The sequence below is a fragment of the Elephas maximus genome, chromosome 17, assembly GCF_024166365.1.
Source record: "Elephas maximus indicus isolate mEleMax1 chromosome 17, mEleMax1 primary haplotype, whole genome shotgun sequence".
NCBI classification, from domain to species: Eukaryota; Metazoa; Chordata; class Mammalia; order Proboscidea; family Elephantidae; genus Elephas; species Elephas maximus.
In genome coordinates this window covers 87144379-87165285 of record NC_064835.1, presented here as the reverse complement: position 1 = coordinate 87165285, position 20907 = coordinate 87144379, and the positions used below count along the sequence as shown (strand labels likewise).

General features: G+C 46.5%; 2 protein-coding genes across 3 annotated transcripts; one reads left to right on the top strand and one right to left on the bottom strand.

The window, feature by feature from the left end:
* Positions 1-1062: 1062 nt before the first annotated feature.
* LOC126060903 (cytochrome c oxidase assembly factor 5) lies at positions 1063-11162 on the bottom strand. The gene is made up of 3 exons (XM_049857285.1): positions 10966-11162; positions 4226-4309; positions 1063-1593 (listed from the first exon to the last, which is right to left on the bottom strand). Exons 1-3 carry the CDS (start codon positions 11062-11064, stop codon positions 1552-1554), a joined length of 225 nt encoding a protein of 74 aa, XP_049713242.1. The 5' UTR covers positions 11065-11162; the 3' UTR covers positions 1063-1551.
* An 87-nt stretch (positions 11163-11249) lies between these two features.
* UNC50 (unc-50 inner nuclear membrane RNA binding protein) lies at positions 11250-20139 on the top strand. Of its 2 annotated transcripts, none has more exons than XM_049857284.1 (6): positions 11250-11368; positions 12356-12639; positions 13412-13532; positions 17869-18008; positions 18092-18193; positions 19794-20139. In XM_049857284.1, exons 2-6 carry the CDS (start codon positions 12360-12362, stop codon positions 19928-19930), a joined length of 780 nt encoding a protein of 259 aa, XP_049713241.1. In that variant the 5' UTR covers positions 11250-11368; positions 12356-12359; the 3' UTR covers positions 19931-20139. The 2 variants fall into 2 exon arrangements, with proteins under 2 accessions (XP_049713241.1, XP_049713240.1); XM_049857283.1 differs by lacking the exon at positions 11250-11368 and adding an exon at positions 11375-12157.
* Positions 20140-20907: the final 768 nt, after the last annotated feature.

Genomic DNA, 20907 nt, shown 5'->3' with positions numbered 1-20907 from the left:
CAATAAAAAGATAACCCAATTGAAACATGGACAAATGGTGTGAACAGATATTTCTCCAACGATATACAAATGACCAAGTACCTGAGAACAGGTTTAATATTAGCCACTGGGAAATGCATAACAAAACCCCAGTTAGATACCACTTCATACAGTTGTTGCTGCTATCATCATCAAGTTGATTCCGACTCATGTGTACAGAGTAGAACCATGCCATGGTTTTCAAGGCTGTGACCTTTCAGAGGCAGATCGCCAGACCTGTCTTCCAAGGTGCTTCTGGGTGGGTTTGAACTGCCAACCATTTGGCTAATAGAACGCTTAACCATTTGTACCATCAAGGGACTCCTCGTACACCGTAGGAAGTTAAAAGCAGGGGAGCTGCAGACTACCTGACTGCTTTAAGGCCGGGGAGCTGTGGAAGTACACAGAAGCTAGGGTTTTTCTTTATCCTTCAATACCAAAAACAAAGTTTGAAATTCTGTTTCATATTTGATCCTCTACTGTATTAAGAGATCAGAATAAAAACCGTCACTGTGATCCTCAGCTTTTTCAAGCATTTTGTGCTCTTCACTCTTGCTTTCTATAGTGCACACCTGTTCTTTCTGCTTCCTCTGAAACCCTTTCCTTTGGAGAGAGGCCCAGCACTCGCCCAGCGCCATTCTGATGGGAGTGAACAATTACAGTGCAATGGGAAAGGCTACGGCCCAGGGCTGGCCGGTCATGGCTCATCCTTTTCTCCACAGGGACCAGCCCAGTGAAGTACAGGCGATCCAGGAAAGATCAAGTCCTTTGTGATATTCGATTTGTGGGCCCCGGAAGAGGAAGTCATCTCTCTTCTTTTTAGATCACTTAAGGATGCAGGCTTATGGCTAACACTGGCCATTTTCCCCATCATGTCGAGGGTGCCAGCCCGAAAAGGAAGCCGGGAAACCAAAGTCAGGAGATGGAGGCAAATCCCTGATGAGGTACTGGGCTTCGTATCCAGCTATGCCTAATGTATAATACGAAAGTCCTGAGGTTGTTCACTTCAGCAATTCAGTGAAAATAAGGCATTTCTCCGAGGAATCAAACACAATTGACTTTATTTTAAAACGAGGTAGGGCAGATTACATAAGAGAAAAGAAAGTTTTAGCCTACGCTTTCCTGTTAGACATTTTCTCTCCAGGCTCCACGTTACTGATTACAGTAGCCCCACCAGTGATCTCTTTCATATTCACAAATTGTACAAATTGTGTCATTTGATCCAAGAGTCAAGTTCAAAAATACCAACCTTTCCACTAACTGTGCTTTCTAAGAATGTTCTAACAATTCTCAAGACACATTTACTATGTGCCCATAACCGCTCAGTTAAACCTTTTCTTCTAAAACTAGCTGAAAGCAAGACAATCTTTATTTACACTTATTCAAAACCAGGGCTCATCCAGATGCCCGGTTTTCCATGGCGGGCAGCTGCCAGGTGAACGCGGCAGACAGAGCCAGCAGCGTGCTCCCTCTCGCGGGGTGCCTGCAGTGACCGCAGAGAAATCCCTCCACCTTGGTGTCAACATAATGGTATCAGTATCCTTTTCTTCCTCTGAATCTTGCTCTGGCATCCAGCTGAAAATAAATGTACAATTAAATTTTGTACAATATCATTTATTAATTGCAACCTGGATAAGGGATATCGCTGTATAAAAGAAGTAAACTAGTCTTCAGAAAAAGCAAAAAGGTAATAGAGCAGCCAAGAAAACAATGGTAAACAGAGATGGCAATAACACCAAAAGGTTCCATTTAAGGCAGGGATTTTCTTTGCTGAGAAACTCTTAATCCAAGTTACATGAAGTTTTGTTTGGGTAAAGATCCAGATGTACTGAAATACACAGCAACTGAGGAAAGGGGAAAGATCCCTGACAAAAGTAACACACAGTCAATTTGGGATTAAAAATGCTGCAAGTGGCTGAAAGCATGTTCTCTGACTTACGTCTCATTGTGCAGCCATTTCTTAAGGGTGTGTGTACCTGTGTGTGTGTGTGTGAGGTTCTAAAGTCAGTATATAAGGCTAAATTACACAGTTAACATTACTCCAAAAATGCTTTAGGAAGAAATTATTTTGGAGATAGACCCTAGTGATAAGTCCAACACAGCCTGCATGGGACTGAGCAATAGATGAAGCAGCTAAGAGTCATATTAAAAAAAAAAAAGGGGGAAAGACAGATATTTGTAAACACGGCAATCATGATCAGGATGGTGAGATGCTCCTAAGATGAGGAAATAGCAGATACCCTTCTCGCCTTCCCTCGGGGCACACCCTCACTGTTTGGGAATATCAGGCAAAACCACCCACACCATTTAAATTGTTGTTTTTCTGGTTCTGCCAAGCACATGTAAGTGAGGCTGCGTTAGGCAGATGTGAAGTGACTTTACTCATTCTGGAAGACTAATAGTAAATCTTACTCTTGCAGAAAGATGTTAAGAATCTTCAAGTCTTATGTCTGCTAAGAAGTTCCCTTTCTAGAAAAGTTGCTCTTTCTAGTGTTAAAGTGCAAAGCTCTGCATTGTAGGTATAATGAGACATGGCCAGAAGCACTTTCACTTTTTATTACAAATTTCTGCAGAAAGTAGATAAACTGTCAAAATTTAAAAAATGTTCCGACTTTTTATCATCTTTTATAGACTGAGCTGTAGGCAGGCAAGTGCCGGGAACTTCTCAACTCAGTGATTTCAGAGGGTTAAACAGGGTGGTGCATCATCCCCTCCACTAGCTCTTCGTGGTGACTTCTCCGTCATCTCAGCAGGCTTGAGGTCTAAGGTTTACATTTTCAGAAGCCGCAAAACTATTTGAGGAAAGGCAATAAAAAGCCTCTCTCTTTTACATTAAATGACAGAAAAACACGGCAGAGAGACCTGTCCTTGAGGAAGGAAACAAAGCACAGCCAAATTTAATCTAACTTTACGCCCCCCCCCTCCATCTGATTGGAGTCCTGGTGGCACAGTGGTTAAGACCTCAGCTGCTGACCAAAAGATTGGCAGTTTAAATCCACCAGGCGCTCCTTGGAAAGCCTATGGGACAGTTCTACTCTGTCCTATAGGGTCACTATGAGTCAGAATTGACTCGATGGCAGCAGGTTTGGTTTTCTGGTTTGTATCTATCTGATGGGTTAGAAAACATGCTGCAGTGCTCTGTTTGGCCTCTTCGGTCATAAACATCCTGAACCCTTGGGTTCTCTTATCACCAAAAGACAAGGGATTTGCAGCTCCTGAGAAACAAAAGCAGGCTCAGACCGAAGTTACTGCTTTCTGTTACAGAAAACTTTTTTCTGTTTTCGTACTTTCCTTTCTCAAGACTTATTATTCAGTTTCCATTCCAAAGATCTTTTTTCGATCTTTCAAACCAAAGAACGCTAGCACACAAATCCCAGAAATGTGGAAGGTCCTCTCCACAATCTACCACTCCAAAAATTCAAACACAGATACCGACATTCTCTACTGGTCACACCAACTCACAAGGCAAACGTGTACATACCTTGGACCTCTACTCTGTGGGCTTATGTATAATTGCCAAATGACCTGAATTCTGTGCTTGGTATCAACCTTTACCCATTCACACTTGCCAAGACTTCATTATCACACTTTCAGAAACTCAAGCTTGGCAGCTATGGTCAGCATAGTGACAGAATAAACCAAAACCAAACCCACTGCCACTGAGTCGATTCCGACTCAGGGCGACCGTGTAGGACAGAGTAGAGCTGCCCTATGGGGTTTCCAAGGTTGTAAATCTCTACAGAAGTAGACAGACTGCCACATCTTTCTCCCACAGATTGTCTGGTGAGTTCGAATTACTGACCTTTTCCTTAGCAGCCGAGCACTTTAGCCATTGCACCACCAGGGCTCCGGGGGCAGAAGAGCTGAATAATGCCAGTAATTACTGCCAATCACATTAGCATGACATGAACAAAACCAAAAACCAAACCTGCTACTGTCAAGCCAACTCTGACTCACAGTGACCCTACAGCAAAGAGAAGAACTACCCCACAGGGTTTCCCAAGGAGCCGCTGGTGGATTTGAACTGCCAACCTTTTGGTTAGCAGCTGAATGCTTAGCCACTGTGCCATCAGGGCTTCAACATTGAGCTCACCGGGGTAAGTTTCTGTAAACTAAATCACTGCAGTCTGTGTGCCAAGTCACTCATATATTTAACTCCATATCACTCATTTTTAGCATAAGTTTCTGAAAATCTTTAATCACTTACCGATGACCTTTTACATTCAAAAAATGAATATTGCAAAGCTTTGCAACTTCCTTCCTTCAAACATTGCCGAGGAGTTTTTCCTTCCTGTAACATATAAAAACAACGTAAATACCTGGACATTTTTCTCACAAGCTATAAAATAACTGCCCTTTTGAAAAGAGTTTTTTTAAAGAAAAAAAAAAGAGGAAAACTGTGAACTACATGAGACATAGTTCTTAATTCTTTTTGACTACTGGTACTTAAAGAAAAAAGGGACAGAACATTGGCTTGGATGGGATATTTTTCTCTAAAATGTTTATGTAAAAACCTAGAAATCGATGTCCTCACCTCCTTACAGGCAGGAAAGGGAAACTGTAAAGGTGAGGGACGTTAACAGGGATTCCTCAATATTTCTAAAATGTTTATAGCCAAGAACTCCTAAAGACAGGGGAGCAAGCTTCGAGTGTGTGTGCGTGTACGTGTGTGTGAGAGTCAGCACCAGCGAGTCACCTGTGAGAGCAGGCATGCTGTTGTGGGAAGTGGGGGGCGGGGGTTTGTTCCGGAAGGTGGTCTCAGGTGGCTTTAACTTATTCTTTTATTCAAGTATTTTACCTTCAATACGACTCTGCAATTTCCCATACCCCAGCGCCCACTGCCGGATTGAGACTGAGACGCTCAGCTGAGTAAGAAGTGGAAGAGGGATGTGGGGTGCTGACAGAGGAGACCTGCCTGGGCCTGATGGGAAATCCATCACCTTTAAGCAGTGAGAGCACAAAGAAGTTTCAAGAGGAAAACTGGGCCAAACGGCTCCCTTTCTGCCATCGAGGCAGGATGCTGCAGGAAAGTACTCACAGGACTGTTGTTTATTTCTGACTCTCGACAACTTTTTTTTAACTGTAACTATTAAAAATTAGACTTGGCAAAGTATTAACTGAAAAACTAGGTAGGAGCTAAAATTTAGTATTTTTCTTTCAAGTTAAACATGGAATAAAAATCCTAATACTATCTCTTTATTATCTTAAAAGATTTCAAATAAATTACCATAAATTTAACTTAAAAAAAGATACTTAAATATACTAGACACGTGGAACCATTTCCAGAAAATACACTTCACAATTTGAAGAGGTGAGATTAAAATTTAACTGCAGTGAAACTTTAACAGCCTACCCTACTGATGTATCATGTACCCAACCCTGCCTTCGCAAAGGCTAATTTAAGGAAAATACATATATTCACCACAATCACAGGGCTAGTGGGAGAACAGAAGGCCCACACGAGACGTTCCCTGCCCACTCGAGACCTTTAATGTAGGGAGGGAGAGAAGATGCACACAGAAACACCAACGGGAACACAAGCACCCCAAGTGGGCGAGCACCTGGGTGGGAAAAGGGAAAAAGTGCTGACTGACTCTGGTTCCCTGGCAGTGTAAATACATAAAACAACACATGGAAAAAGCACATTAACTCAACTTTTCGAATCACCTGAGGTTTAAAGACATCCAACTATGACTTGTAGTTCACACAAAGAAAAACAAATACACAAATCAAAACTTAATTATTATTACTAAACAAAGAAATAATAAAAGTAAAAAAAATACAGTTTAATGAACTGCAGGGCTTGGCACTATAAAGATCGTGAAACCTTCCTACTCAGCATGAGTTCCTGCGTAGAAGGAATCAAGCACCTCTGCCTGTGAACAATGAGCCTGTTCAGGGGAACGTCAGGAGCACCGACAGCCTGGATGAGGTGCCTACCCTCAGAACACTGTTACTGTTGGTATCCATTACCCACTGCCGTCGAGTCAATTCCAAGTCATAGCGACCCTGTAGGACAGAGTAGAACTGCCCCACAGCGTTTCCAAGGAGCGCCTGGTGGATTCGAACCACCAACCTCTTGGTTAGCAGCCGTAGCACTTAACCACTAGGCCACCAAGGTTTCCTTACTGTTGGTACTGAATACTCAACACAGCCGCGAGAGGGGCAGGCTAGAAACACTTAGCTGGAAACCTCTGGTTCATTCAGGAAGCAGGAAAAATGCAACCCAAATGTCACTGCTGTGCGTCATCCGGGGTTTCCCCTCAAGCAGATGTTTGCCCCTCTGTCACCACTGCCACATCCCCCCAACCTTTATTTCACAAGTACCAGTCACATTCTTTGGTGGCACAGTGGTTAAGCTCTCGCTGCTAACTGAAAGGTCGGTGGTTCATACCCACCAGCCAACCGCTCCGTGGGAGAAAGACGCAGCAGTCTGCTTCTGTAAAGATTACAGCCTTGGAAACCCTATGGGGCAGTTCTGCTCTATCCTACGGGGTCGTTATGGGTGGGTCAGAATCAAGTCAAGGCACATTTCCTAGTTTTTACTGTGAAAAAACCTACATAGTACCTTGTCTGTGCTATTTCTATTCGCCAGAAATCTGGCCACTTTCTAGCCTTTGTACATGTCGTGTGCCTTGGTCCTAGTATTCCACCTGCCATCTCCATCAGTGATTCCCCACGTGAAACAGAGCAGTGAGCTTCCCTGCACTACTGCACTGCTCCCCAGACTCTACAAGATACTGCTGACGGGCGCGTTGCCCACATGAACAAGGTGGAGGCAGAGAGAAGACCGGCAACTATAACCCATAAACTGATGTCTCCCAGAACGGTATCTAAGGTGCTACCTTCTTCACAAGCATTCAACCTGTATTGCCACCTGTCTGGGAGAAATCTCCATCAAGACACACTAAACCTAACAGAAGCACAAACTCACCATCCCCTCACCGCCAACCAAGTGGCAGACTGCTAGCTGTCTCTTCATAGTCACTATTCCTCTTTTGCTGACATAATGCTCAGCTGCTCACCAAAAGGTTGGCCGTTTGAACCCACCAGCTGCTCTGTGGGAGAAAAGAACTGGTGATCTGCTCCCTTAAAGATTACAACCTAGGAAACTCTATGGGGCAGGTCTCCCATCCTATAGGGTTGCTATGAGTAGGAATCCACTCAACAGCACACAACAGCAGCAACACACGGGGCTGGCTTTCCCAGGTCCCCTTCCAGCTAGGTGTGGTGCTATGACTAAGTTCTAGCCAGTGGGATGTGGGGGAATTTCAATGGTAATTTCAAGTGTAAAAGTTCTGGGTTGGTCCTTAAAGTAAAGAGGCCTGCCCCTTCTCCCCCCTTTACTCCATCATGTTAGGAGTTGGAATGGACTCAATAGCAACAAGCTTGGCGTTTTTGGTTGGTTACTAGGACTGATAACGTGGCAACAAGTCGATCTTGGACTTTGTGTATGAGAACGATCCCCTATCTTCCATCACAGCGCCCAGAACCACAAGATCAACAGTGTCTACGTCCACACAGGATCAAGTGGAGTTGCCCGGGGCCTATTCATGGGTAAAAGAGAATTCCGTCTTGTTTAAGGGGCTGTTTCTCTGGGCCTTTGTAGCACATAGCTGAACTTATATCCTAACTAATGTACTCTCAAAGCTTTTGCCTTCTGAGATCGAGATCGGTGATACTCAAACATGGCAGTGCCCACGAACCAACCTGGGAAACTTTTAACTTGTGGTGGGTGGTGGGGAGCAACCACACCTACTTTTAACCTCCCACCCCCAACTCCAGTGTTGCTGATGAGAAGAGCCAGCAGGTCGGAAAGCTATTAAAGGAGACACGAAGATAACCTATGTTGAAGGAGGTTCCTCAGGCATAACTTCAAACCTGTCCCTTTGTGATCTCCATGATTCGTAAAATCCCAAGAAGTCTTCCCAAGAAATGCCTCTTTAATCTACTTTTTCTTTGCTTCTCTTCTTCAGCCCCACTGGAGTCTGCACCATCACCCCAAGCTTCTCTGAACCCCTATAGCTCCTTGGCTATCACAACACCTAGAAATATGTGTTCCAGAGGAGGTGTTCCAGTTTTCAGGTGGGTTATATTTGGCTCATATAGACTACAGCACCCATCTGCTGTAAGATCAGATTAACTTCTTCATTCAATGAGCTAAGGAATCACCATCTTCTCACTAGTGAGGTGGCCAAGGAGAGGAGGCGCAGAGCTTCCCTTGGCCTCCAGAGTCCCTACTGGGGGGTGACTGTCTGTAGCTGCCATCATTACTTTGTCTCAATGTTTTGCCTCACTACTGCCCTATCACACTCGTTTGAAATCACCATTCAGGGTGAATTTAACACAAACCGTAAATGCACTTCCATTTAAGGGATCCTGCATACACATCAAAGGACCCTGGTGGCACGGTGCTTAAAGCACTCGGCTGCTAACTGAAAGGTGGATGGTTTGAACCTACCAGCTGCTCTACAGGAGAAAGACGTGGCAGTCAGGTTCCGTAAGATTACAGCCTTGGAAACTCTACGGGGCAGTTCTACTGTCCTACAGTCGCTATGAGTCGGATCAACTGGTCGGCAACAGGTTTGGTTTTTGGTACAAACATCAAGTTCTTCTAGTTCAGGAACAAATCTAGCATCAGGAAGGCCACATATTCAATGAAAGGAAAGCTAAGTCGGCAAGGAGTCCTGGTCACTGTCTCTGTCCACAGCTTTCTAACTTTCCAGAGATCTGAGTCCTACACAGGAGAGAATGTGGCCCACTAAACTGTACGCTTCCCCAAATCAGTCTGGTGCTCAATGAATGAATTAATCACTGGTGTTCTCCTCGTCTCCGGTTTCCTCCTCCACTTAGTTTCCTCAGTCCTACTCTGTGGGTTTTATTCCCTCAATTACTCATCTCCGTGGCCTTCTGCATGCTGAACGTCAGAATAAAATCCAGGTTCCTCACTCTGACACACACGGGCCTTCCCAGCTGGCTGCGACCTTCCTCTCAGGCCTGTCACTCCTGCTCCAGGCCCCGTGGGCACTGCCTCCATACATGCTGCTCTTTCAGATCCGCCCCCCACTCCTTTACTTGATAAACTCCTCCTCAGTCTTGAACTCAGCTCAAACGCAACTTCTCTGAGAAGTTTCCACACTTCCAAGAAGGACAGATGCTTTCCACTGGATTTCTAAGGCATTCTGTTGCTAAATCGACACATTAAACAAATATTTATTAAATGCTTACAATAACTCTTACCACAGGAATTTAGCCCCCTAACATGACTATGTCTTCCACCAGACCAAACTGATGTAGTGACTGTAATCGACTCATCTTTGTACACTAGTGCCTGGCACCATGCTTGGCACAGACAGAATGGGCACTTACCAAGAGCTAGCTGAACATGAAGGAGCCCTGGAGACGCACAAGGGTCAGCAGTTCAAACTCACCAGTTCTTCCACAGAAGCAAAGACCTGGCTATCTATCCCTGTAAAGATTACAGCCTAGGAAACCCTATTGGGCAGTTCTACTCTGTCGGGTTGTTGTTTTTGCTACGTGCTGTTGAGTCAGTTCCGACTCATAGGCATCCGTGCACAACAAAACGAAACGCTGCCCAGTCCTGTGCCATCCTCACAATCGCTGTTATGCTCAAGCCCATTGTTGCAGCCACTGTGTCAACCCATCTCATTGAGGGTCTTCCTGTTTTTCACTGATCCTCTACCAAGCACCATGTACCTTCTTCAGGGACTGATCCTTCTGACCCCTCCTGATAACATGTCCAAGGTATGTGAGACGTAGTGAACAGCAGCGGAACTCTGTCATACAGGGTCACCGTGAGTTGGAATGAACTCAGTAGCACACAACAACGGCTGAACATGAACCAGCGAATGAAGCAGCGGACTGGAAGCAGCCCTGGACAAAGATGCGTGAAGAGAAAGGGACCTCGGTTTCCTCATCTGTATAAGGAAGCTGGCCTGGAGAACCTCTTAAGTTCCTAACAACTTTTAAGCTTTAACAGGCATTAGGAGGTGAGTCTGGTTAACTGCTGAATCAGTGAATCAAACCTAAATCGTGACTCAGTAGATACAATGGAATAGCCTTACGGTGGTTGTCGATTCTTGGGTAGTTGTCTTTGAAATAAAACCAGATTTCTGAAACTTCGTTTGAAAATACGACCAACTTTTTCACAACATCCCCAAATGGCAGAAATAATTGCACACGATTGCCACCGCGAAGCCCTTGGAAGTGGCAAAAGCACTTGCGCTTTCTTGGCCTCTAAACCAGAACTTGAGTGAACTGCAGCCTCGCCGCATTCAGATTCGGCCCAGAGAAGACCAGGGCGGTGGCGAGGGCGAAATGTGGAAGCAAGATGCAAAATGTTGCACGTATGGAGCGACCTTGTTTACAACTTAACACTCGAGACCGTAGAGAACTGAAACTCAGAAACAAATTAAAAACACGAGATAAATTCAGAACTGAAAACCAAAAAGAAAAAAAATACTAACTGATACACTGTACTAAAAACCCCGCTGCCATGGAGTCAATTCCGACTCACAGGGACCCTACGGGGCAGAGTAAAACGGCCCCATAGGGTTTCCGAGGTGCGGCTGGGGGATCCGAACAGCCGACCTTAGGGTTAGCAGCGGAGCTCTTCACCACTGCGCCACCAAGGCTCCAATCACCGGGTTTACGTGCTTCTCCGAGATAGTAATTCTAGAGACTCATCTCCCAGCGCCCAAGAAGCCCGCCTTCCGCTCCCGGGCGCCGCCAGCACAGACTGCCGGCATTCCCTACGTGCTCCTCCAACCGCGGCCAGGGGAGCCGCCCAGGCCCACCCGGCCGGGCCGTCCACACCCAGGACGGCCAACCCCGGCTCCGGCTCCCGGCCGCCGTGGAGACCCCGCCGAGCCCTGCGCCCCGTCTCCCGCCGCTGTGGCCGCGAGCTGCCGGCGCCGGCCGCGCTACCTGGAGCACACAGTCCGACTGCAGCAGACAGGCGCCCAGGTCCTCCTTCACGCCGGCGCACGCGCCGCCCTCGGGCTTGTCCTCGTAATACCGGGGCATGCCGCCGGCTCCCGCCCCTCGGACCTCCGGCCGCCTCAGCCCGCCACCGCCGCCAGCCCGCCGGGCGCCAGGGACGCCCGCCCAGAGGAACCGGAAGCCGCGGCAGCAACTTCCGGCGGCCCGCGGCCCGGGGACTACGGAGCGCGAGAGGCCGCGCGGGCGGAAGTGGGCGCGCGCCGCTGACGCGCCCGGAGCGCCGGCTGCGTCGCGGGAAGGGAAGTCGGCCCGGGCGGCTGCTGGGCTCGCCTGCCGGACGGAGGTGGCGGCCCGGCTGGTCCCGGGGCGAGGCCGCAGCAGGGCTCAGGTGAGGCCTGAGGGCCGCGACGCGGGTCGGGCTCGCGCCGGCGCCGCTCCCTCCGACGGCCCGCGCCCGGCGTCACTGCGGCCCGGGAGTGAGCAGGCCCAGGCCGGGCGCCTGGGCCGGTGGGTGGGGCCGCCGGGGCAGACAGACCCCAGTTAAGCCGGAGTCTGAGACTAACGAGTGCTGCTTCAGAACCGGTGTGTCCGGAAGGTTGTCTGTCGTTGAGCCGAAGCTCACACGGAACGGGGCGTCCCGTGTTTGCTTTCCGAAATCCGGCAGCCCTACGCCAAACCCCCGATCCCTGCCGGGGGAGTCCGGGCGTGGGGGCCAGCGGCGACCTGTGCTCACCAGGCAGGCTCACCAGGCCCCTGGCCGGTCCGGCGGGAATCCCACGCTGTCATCCCTCCTGCTCAGGTCTTGAGGCGGAAAATACTGGGGAGCTGAGCGTTGCTTCGTTTTTATGTCACTGAGTGAAGGAGGAGCCTGCTGGCCACACCCCGGTGGACCTGTGTGAGCAGGACGTATATCTTACATTGTCGGTAACATCGTCTAATCAGCTTCAATAAAGGCTTCTCCTTAAAGGCACGGTGGTTGAGAGCATTGAATTTGGAGTAGACTGCCGTAATTGGAATCTTGGCTCCATCACTTCCCCACCCAGCACCTCGGTTTCCTCTCCCTGCTGTAAGGAGCGGCTACCTCCGGTGGCTGTTGGAGGATTGAGTAAAAGTCTGGGAAGCGCTTGGACCCCGTGTGTTACTACCGTGGATCCGAGGGCATGGTGTTGCCATTGCAGTAAGCAGTTCTCAGGTCCCAGAACAAGTCTCGGAATCAACTCCATTCACTTTTGACCCCCATCCTTTCTTAAGGATTGGGGATGACAATGTAAAGTGACTTCCCTGCTGTCAAATAACCAGAAAGAGGTGTGCTGGTAGCTAAAAATTTCTTCAGACTATTTGTAAAAGACACTTTTTTTCTTTCCTTTCTGTTCAGGAAGATGTTACCAAGTATTTCAATGAATTCCCAAGCGCAGGGGAACGGCGTCTTGAATTCCAGGGATGCTTTAAGACACACAGCTGGAGCCAAACGCTATAAGTACCTGAGAAGGCTTTTTCGTTTTCGGCAGATGGACTTTGAGTTTGCTGCCTGGCAGATGCTTTACCTGTTTACCTCCCCACAGAGGGTTTATAGGAACTTTCACTATCGAAAGCAGACGAAGGATCAGTGGGCCCGAGACGACCCTGCCTTCTTGGTCCTGTTGAGTGTCTGGCTGTGTGGTAAGTGTTGGTTTACCTGCAGTAGAATTGATGAACACACGGAGTATGTCAGATTGGACTTGTCTTTCGGGAGAGCTTTGGTTATAAATGCATTGTGGGTCAGAATTTGGGGATATTTGGAGCTTCTTCCTAAAGCCCCGAAAAATCTCGTAGGAAAGAAGGTTGTATTCTTCCTGATTCTGGAGGTCTCAAACAGACAATGCCAGAGAATGAACTTAACCTCAGCTCTTTTCCAAGCAGGGGCAGATTCACTCTATGTCTTTTAACTACTATGATCAGTAAAGTGATACCCAAATGCCACCTTGCTGTGAAGAGGACTCCTGAGGCTGCAAATGGCATTTCACCATCAGGCAAACCTGGAGTGACGGTTCTGACAGACTGCTGTGAACTTGAGACGCTACTTTTAAGTTCTCCAGCAGGGTGGTGAAAGAGTTCTAGCTACCCTCAGGGTGTTGAAGTAGCTAAGATTGTTGTCCCTTTAATTGGACTTAAAATATGCCAGTGCTTTCTCTCAACTGGTGCTGTACTCGGTGCTGGGTGAACTGCCAGGCAAGGGTCCTCCTCAGTAAGCTTAAAACATCTCCGTGGCCATTCTGTGTTCAAAGATGGAATGAATTTCTACATCAGTTACTTACATACAACACATCTTTGGGGTTTTGTTTACATGTCTGTCTCCTCCACTGGACTGTGGACATCTGGAGGGCAGGGGCTGTGCCCCTTCCCCCGGAACCTAGCACAGCACCTGAATGAATCTTGTAAATCTTTCTTTCAGTGTCCACTATAGGATTTGGCTTTGTGCTGGACATGGGATTTTTTGAGACGATAAAGCTTCTCCTTTGGGTTGTGTTCATAGATTGTGTAGGCGTTGGTCTTCTCATATCAACTTTAATGTGGTAAGTACCATAATTTTGGTTTTTCACATACTTCTGGAGCACCTCCATTCCGTTCAGAGATGGTTGATGGAAATTGAAACCAAAATAGATTAATTTACAGGATTAATTGTACCTGCCAAGATTATTATAACTTGTACCCTGTGTTGGTACCTCTGTCAGAAAATATTCTGAGGGATGGGTTATATTGTCAAAGTACAGCAAAGAACTGAAATAATGATTATATCATACTAATGAAATCCCTGATTTTGGAAAAATACCGTGCATTTATTTAGCCAGTTCTGCTTAAGTTGTTTAAATGACAGCAGGAGTTTGAGTGCATTTGTTAGTGGAGACCACATCTAGACATCTAGCATCTAGAGGGATGATTTTTGAGGGAATCTTCTTACTTTGGTGAGTTTTTGGCATTAAATGAAGTACACTTGAAAATGAAGGATTTTTGAAAATTTTCTGGTACCTTACTGCTGAGAATAAAACACACACATACACACACAGGTCTTACTGAAAGGATTTTCAGTTCAACTTTGGGGTTGCTTTAGAACTAGTATAGTGGTTGCTAACTGAAAGATTGGTGGTTCGAACCCACCAAGCAGCTCCATGAGAGAAAAGACCTGGCAGTCTGCTTCTGTAAGGATTACAGCCTGGAAAACCTTGCAGGGCAGTTTTATTCTGTTACAGTGGGTTGCTGTGAGTCAAAAACCGACTCAGCAGCACCTAACAACAACATTGTGTGAATAAATCTTGTTGTTAGTTGCTGTCGAGTCAGTTCTGACTCATAGCAGCCCCGTATGTTCAGAGTAGAACTGCTCCATAGGGTTTTCGTGGCTGTGACCTTTCTGAGGCAGACTGCCAGGCTTGCCTTCTGAGGTGCCTCTGGGTGGGTTTGAACCACCAACCTTTGGAGTAGCAGTTGAGCACTTAACTGTGTCTCCCAAGAACTCCTGGGTATGTAAACCTAGTGTGTGGTTTTTCAGTTCTCTCCCAGATAAAGTGCTGCTATGTGGTTGGCATGCTAGATGAAGGGGAATGGACGTGACGGGTGATTTCAGCAGGGGGCCCGTGGTTGAGTAGGGGTGGTGTTGGGGTCGTCGTATATCAGAGAAAACACAGCAGAGCATTTTAGGCTCAGAGAGGCCTGGGTTCAGGCACCAGCTCAGTCATTTGCTAACAGTGTTTCATCTTTTATAAAATGGAACTAATATCTATTTTTTAAGGTTTTGAGAGGATTGTGGTATGAAAAACGACTGGCACATAGTAAGTGCTCGATAAATGGTAGTTATGGGTATTTTAAACAAAACTCTGAGATTATATCGTCTGATGATATCAGCCTTTTTTACTTTCCCTTGTAATTTCTGACCAGTATAGTACAGGTTTTATACACGCTAGGTAGTTAGGGAGGCCCTGGTGGTGCGTGGTTAAGAGCTTGGCTACTGACCAAAAGGTGGACAGTACGAATCCACCAGCTACTCCTTGAAAAACTCTATGGGGCAGTTTTCCTCTGTCCTATAGGGTTGCTGTGAGTTGAAATTGACGACAGTGTTTTTAATAAGAAGTCCTGGTGGCAGAGTTGGTAAATGCTCAGCTGCTAACCAAAAGGTCGGCTGTTTGAACCCACCATCCACTCCGAGGGAGGAGAAAAGACCTGGCTATCTGCTCCCATAAAGATTACAACCTAGAAAACCCTATTGGGTAGTTGTATTCTGTCATATAAGATCACTGTGAGTCAGAATCAACAACACACAATAACAATAACAACAGAGAGTGAATAAATGCACCGTTAATCTAAAAATCTAGAGTCTGGCCTAAGTTAACACTGCTAACTAATGTAAGTCATGTATTCATTATTAAAACATCCCTAAAAAACTAATGGCATGAAAAAATTGCAATAAATAAAGGCTTTCAAAGGAACAGTTTAGTTTGTAGCAAGCTTTCTTCTGAGTACAGCGACTACAGGGTGTCAGAAACCAAGCTGTCCTGGAGGTCAGTGGCTTTAGCTCGAGTCTGCACTGTGGTTTGAGTTAAAGGAAGATAACTCACCGTTTATTTTTGAGCAGCCGTGTATTGTGAATCTCGCGAGGAAACAGGAGGAGAAATGATTGTTAGATGTGGTGTTGGTTATTTCAGAAACACCACCGGAACCAGCGTGAGGTGGGGCTCTGGGGAAACGGAGCTTCGTCGACTCTTGGCACCAGGAACTGCAGGTGCAAAGGCCGACGTCCCCTTTGGTGTGGCTGGGAATTTTTGGTTTATGACCAAACACGTGGCAGGTGCAGGTGTAGATTCCATGTTGGGTGAATTGAGCTCAGGTAGCTTGTGGAATATTAGTGGAAATAAAGGTTCAGGAGTCCCTAGGTGCTGCAAATGATTAAGTGCTCATCTGTACTAGCCAAAAGGTTGGCAGTTCGAACCCATCCAGAGGCATCTTGGAAGAAAGCCCGGTGATCTGCTTCAGGTCACGGCCTTGAAAGCCCCGCCGAGCAGTTTCACTTTGCACACATGGGGTCACCACGAGTGAGAGTCGACTCGATGGCAATGGTAGAAATTGGGACAGAAGATTCTGAACTTAGAGACAAGAGCCTGGGCCGAAATGAGGCCATGACTGTGTCCTTAATGTGGAGGTGGGAGGTGAAAACCACAGCTGCCTTTGAGCCCTCGGAGGGAATGTCTGTGTTCTAAAGGGAAGCCGTAGACTGAGGAGCTTGGAAAACACCCATTTAACCCTTCCGTGAACTACTTATTTTCTATTTTTCCTACCAAAAAACTCAGACACCTCATACAAGTACCCTGTAAAAACAGTGACTTGTGGCCCACACCCATGTTTTCACACTGTCATGAAGCCCTCTCTGCCTTGCAGCACCGTGCACTGTCAGGTGAGGCAGCGGCTTCTCCATAAACCTATGGAGGCCGAAAGAGTACTGGTCCCCAGAGGTGCCTGTGACCACGAAAGGGTTAAGGAACAAGCAGAGGGCTAGGAGCATCAGAATGACCCCGTGATGAAAACTGTCTCTGTGGTCAGCTAAGTGCCTACTCTGTAAAATTTTCAGTGGCATACGTTCTTGGCGAAATGAAGATTGTTGTTGATAAGTTCATTTGTTTGGATGAAGCAGTGTTCTTATTGATTTTGCTGTTTTACATTTTCAGATAACTAAGTGTTCCACTCACTGCCGTCAGATTGGTTCCAACTCACAGTGACCGACAGGACAGAGTAGAGCTGCCCTGTAGGGCTCTCACAGTGACCGATAGGACAGAGTAGAGCTGCTATATAGGGTTCTCACAGTGACCTATAGGACAGAGTAGAGCTGCCCTGTACGGTTTCACAGTGACCTATAGGACAGAGTAGAGCTGCTGTGTAGGGCTCTCACAGTGACCGATACGACAGAGTAGAGCTGCCCTGTAGGGTTCTCACAGTGACCGATAGGACAGAGCAGAGCTGCCCTGTAGGGTTTTCACAGTGACCTATAGGATAGAGTAGAGCTGCCCTGTAGGGTTTTCAAAGCTGTAATCTTTATGGAATCAGACGGCCACATCTTTCTCCCACGGAGCAGCTGGTAGGTTTGAACCACCTACCTTTTGGTCAGCAGCTGAGCATTTGAGCTTCACCACCAGGGCTCCTTTAACTAAGTGCAGGACCGTTTTATCAGTCAGTCTGGGCTCATAGTGACTGTACGTACAACAGAACGAAATACTCCCCGGTTTTGCGCCATCCTCACAATCATTGCTATGCTTGAGCCCGTTTTTAGAGCCACTGTGTCAGTCCATCTCATTGATGGTCTTCCTCTTTTTTTTTTCCGACCCTCTACCAATCATGATGTCCCTCTCCAGGGACTGGTCCCTCCTGATAACATGTCCAGAGTACATGAGACGAAGTCTCACCATCCACACTTCTAAGGAGCATTCTGCCTATATTCCTTCCAAGACAGATTTTGTTCATTCTTCTGGCAGTCCGTGGTGTATTCAGTATTCTTCGCCAACACCATAATCAGAGGCATCAATTCTTCTTCAGTCTTCCTTATTCATCGTCCAGCTTTCACATGCACATGAGGGGATTGAAAACTCCCTGGCTTGGGTCAGGCACAACTTTGTCCTCAAGGTGACATCTTTGCTTATTAATGCCTTAACGAGGTCTTTTGCAGCAGGTACCCCATCTGACAAACGTAATTATTTGAGTTATATTACCGTCAGCCTTCCCCCACTGGGTTGGAGGCAAGGGTTTCTGTTTTGACGACTGCTGGGTCTCCAGTACGTAAAATAGTGTCTGGCACAAAAAGATCATCAGCAGAGAGTCACTTTTATTACGAATTAAGTGTATTATGAAAATAATTTTGATTTTGCCCTTCAGGTTCATCTCTAACAAGTACTTAGTGAAACGGAGGAGCAGAGATTATGATGTGGAGTGGGGCTACGCCTTTGACGTGCATCTGAACGCCTTCTACCCGCTCCTGGTCATTCTGCATTTTATCCAGCTGTTTTTCATCAATCGTAAGTAGCCGTTCTCAGAATATGACCAGAAAGCCTTCACTGTGTGCACTGAAGAGACTGACTGTATGTATCTCTTCTGGCAGACGTTATCCTAACAGACACGTTTATTGGCTATTTCATTGGAAATACTTTATGGTTGATCGCGATCGGCTATTACATCTACGTAACCTTCCTAGGATACAGTGGTAAGTAATTTAAAACATTTTTAAATTGAGAGCCCAGCAGGGAGGGGAAAGCTGTAAGAGTAATGCTGCTAGCTTCCCGTCACGGAGCGCTAACAGGCCGGGTCCCAAGTACTCGGTAGTAGTTCTCTAATTTAATCTGCACAACAGTTACATCATACAGGCCTGCTGATCCGTGTTTTTCAAATGAGGAAACTAAGGCATGGAGAGATGAAGTCACTTGCCCTGGTCACACAGCTAGGGCACAGCTGCGGTGTGGCGAATTCTGTCGTTCCACGCAACCACGTCAAAGCGTTCCTGGTCATCTCCAAGCTACTCGCAGGTCCCCTCCCTTTTCTCCCGTGCTTTCAGGTTCGGGGTCAGTGGTAGCAGCGTGCAGTGAGGAATGGGTTGGGTCAGATGTCTGGGTGTGTGGACATATAAGTTTGTTTAAAACCTTCGAGAATCATCCTTTTGCCCTGTTTCCAGTTTTTATGACCGTTGTGTGGTTCTTTGGATGATTAGAGAAGGTCAGACCCAACTTCGACACCTCAGGGCAAACGGATTGTTAACTCTTGCTGTCCATTCATTTTTCTTAATATGACTGAAGAACTTACTATCTTCTCCATTCATACTAAGAGATGATCTCCATTACATAGAGCTAAATAAAGTTTAGAGATGTTTCTTAGCATTTGTCTTAGCATTTTCCAGCCCTTCCTTCCTTGTTGTTTTGGGTGATCAGGACTTTATTATAAATATAGACGACTTTTAGACACACAGACTCCTCTGGTCAGACTTGTCACTGTCCCTCCCTCTGGCTTATTTGCCAGGGACCACTTAACCCCTCTCAAGTTGTAACGCTTTGTTTTGGGGAAGATGTTTGGGACATCTCGTATTCAGGTTTCTTCAGAATTTGTACATATTTTGAGCAAGTGTTTTACATTGTGATAACACTGCAACACTGTGGTTTCTCTAAGTGGATTTTTGAGAACTCTCCTGTTAGCTCCTTCAACTGAGAAGTTTCTTTGGGGGTACAGCACAGTTCCAGTTTGGGGACTTCCTGTAGGGGAGATTCTTAGGCTAGGATGCACAGGGTAGGGTCCTGCTGACTAAGTGAGCAAGAAAAAACAGATCTGGCGGCCCAAGTTCTACTTCTTTCCTAAGTTTGAGGTAATACAGTTGAGCTGTCAGCATGTCAAGCAGGACGTCAGGCTTTTTACACTGTGAAATCGTGAACAGTAAATGTTTTCTCCTGTAAGAACATTCTTCTCTGTTGGTACCTTAAAATGGACTCTTAGGGGCTGCTGAAGCAGGCTCAGGTTTAAATCCATCACTTGTTAAGATTTGTGATATCTGTCCCTCACACTTAACCTGAGTCCTGGATCCGCTTTTCACTCAGGCTTTGTGCTCAAGTAACCCCTCTTCCCAGCGTCTTCAGACCCGCAATGAGGACGCAACGCGAAAGAGCAGCGTGCGGCTCTGGCCGTAGACAGCATCGTTTTATTGATTCAAATATGCTGTTTTCTAGGGCCCCACGTGCCGGAGTAAGAGCTGTCTTTCAAAATGTTCTTTTATTAGTCATACCACTTTCCCCTTTTCATTAATTGGGATGTTTCTTTTCCAGCCTTGCCATTTCTGAAGAACACGGTCATCCTTCTCTATCCATTTGCTCCTGTCATTCTGCTCTATGGACTGTCACTAGCACTGGGCTGGAATTTCACTCACATGTTGTGTTCCTTCTACAAGTACAGAGTGAAGTGAGAGGGAGAGTGGGTCCCACCTCAGCCCTGTCAGCAGTGTCAGTGAAGTGGTGGAGAGTTCCTGTGAAGTCTGTAAATAACTCATCGTTGTAGATACTTAAAGGTGTCAAGTTTGCAGGTTTGAGGAAATACACATGAACACTATTGTCAAATACATTCCTTTAAACTAATGAAATGTACATTTCTCTAATAAATATTTTTGAAACAAAACATGCATTTTACTCATTCTGGTGCCTGCACACACTAGGGTGATATACAAGGTACTAAGGGCATGGGGAAAATGGGAATAGAAAGCCGATTTAATGTGCACTGAGCATCACTTTGAAGGGACTTCATTTGGAGAGCATGTAATGACACACACCTCCCTGACCAGGCGTACAGTCACGCTCCGTTTCTCCCTTGCTGCGTTTTTAACGTGTATATACACGGCGTGATCAGTCGAACCTTCAGGAGCTACTTAGCGTGTACTGTAACTCAGACAGGAGTCTCTCCTGCACCCCCTGACAGCCCTAATGCCCTATCATCAACAGCATTTTCTATGCAAAAAAGCAAAACGCATTAGGTTGAAGCGACCTGTGGTGGCCACTCTTATTTTGGGAACTGTATTGTATACATGGAGTCCTGGTGGCGCAGTGGTTGAGAGCTCGGCTGCTAACCAAAAGGTGGTCCGCAGTTCCGATCCACCAGCCACTCCTTGGAAACCCTAGGGGGCAGTTCTACTCTGTCCTGTAAGGTCCCTGTGAGTCAGTATCAACAGCAATGGGTTGGGATTTTTTTGGCTCGTATATATGGTACTATTTTTTTTTTTATATATGGTACAGGGAACACCTGTCTAACACTGATTCAGTGTCTCAGCAGTACAGCTCATTCTTTAAAGACTTTAAAAACCCAAACGTAGGACCCACTCCCATTTTCTAACTGGAAATGGATCACGTAAATGATTATCAGCGTTCAACAAAATTCATAATAAAAACTATT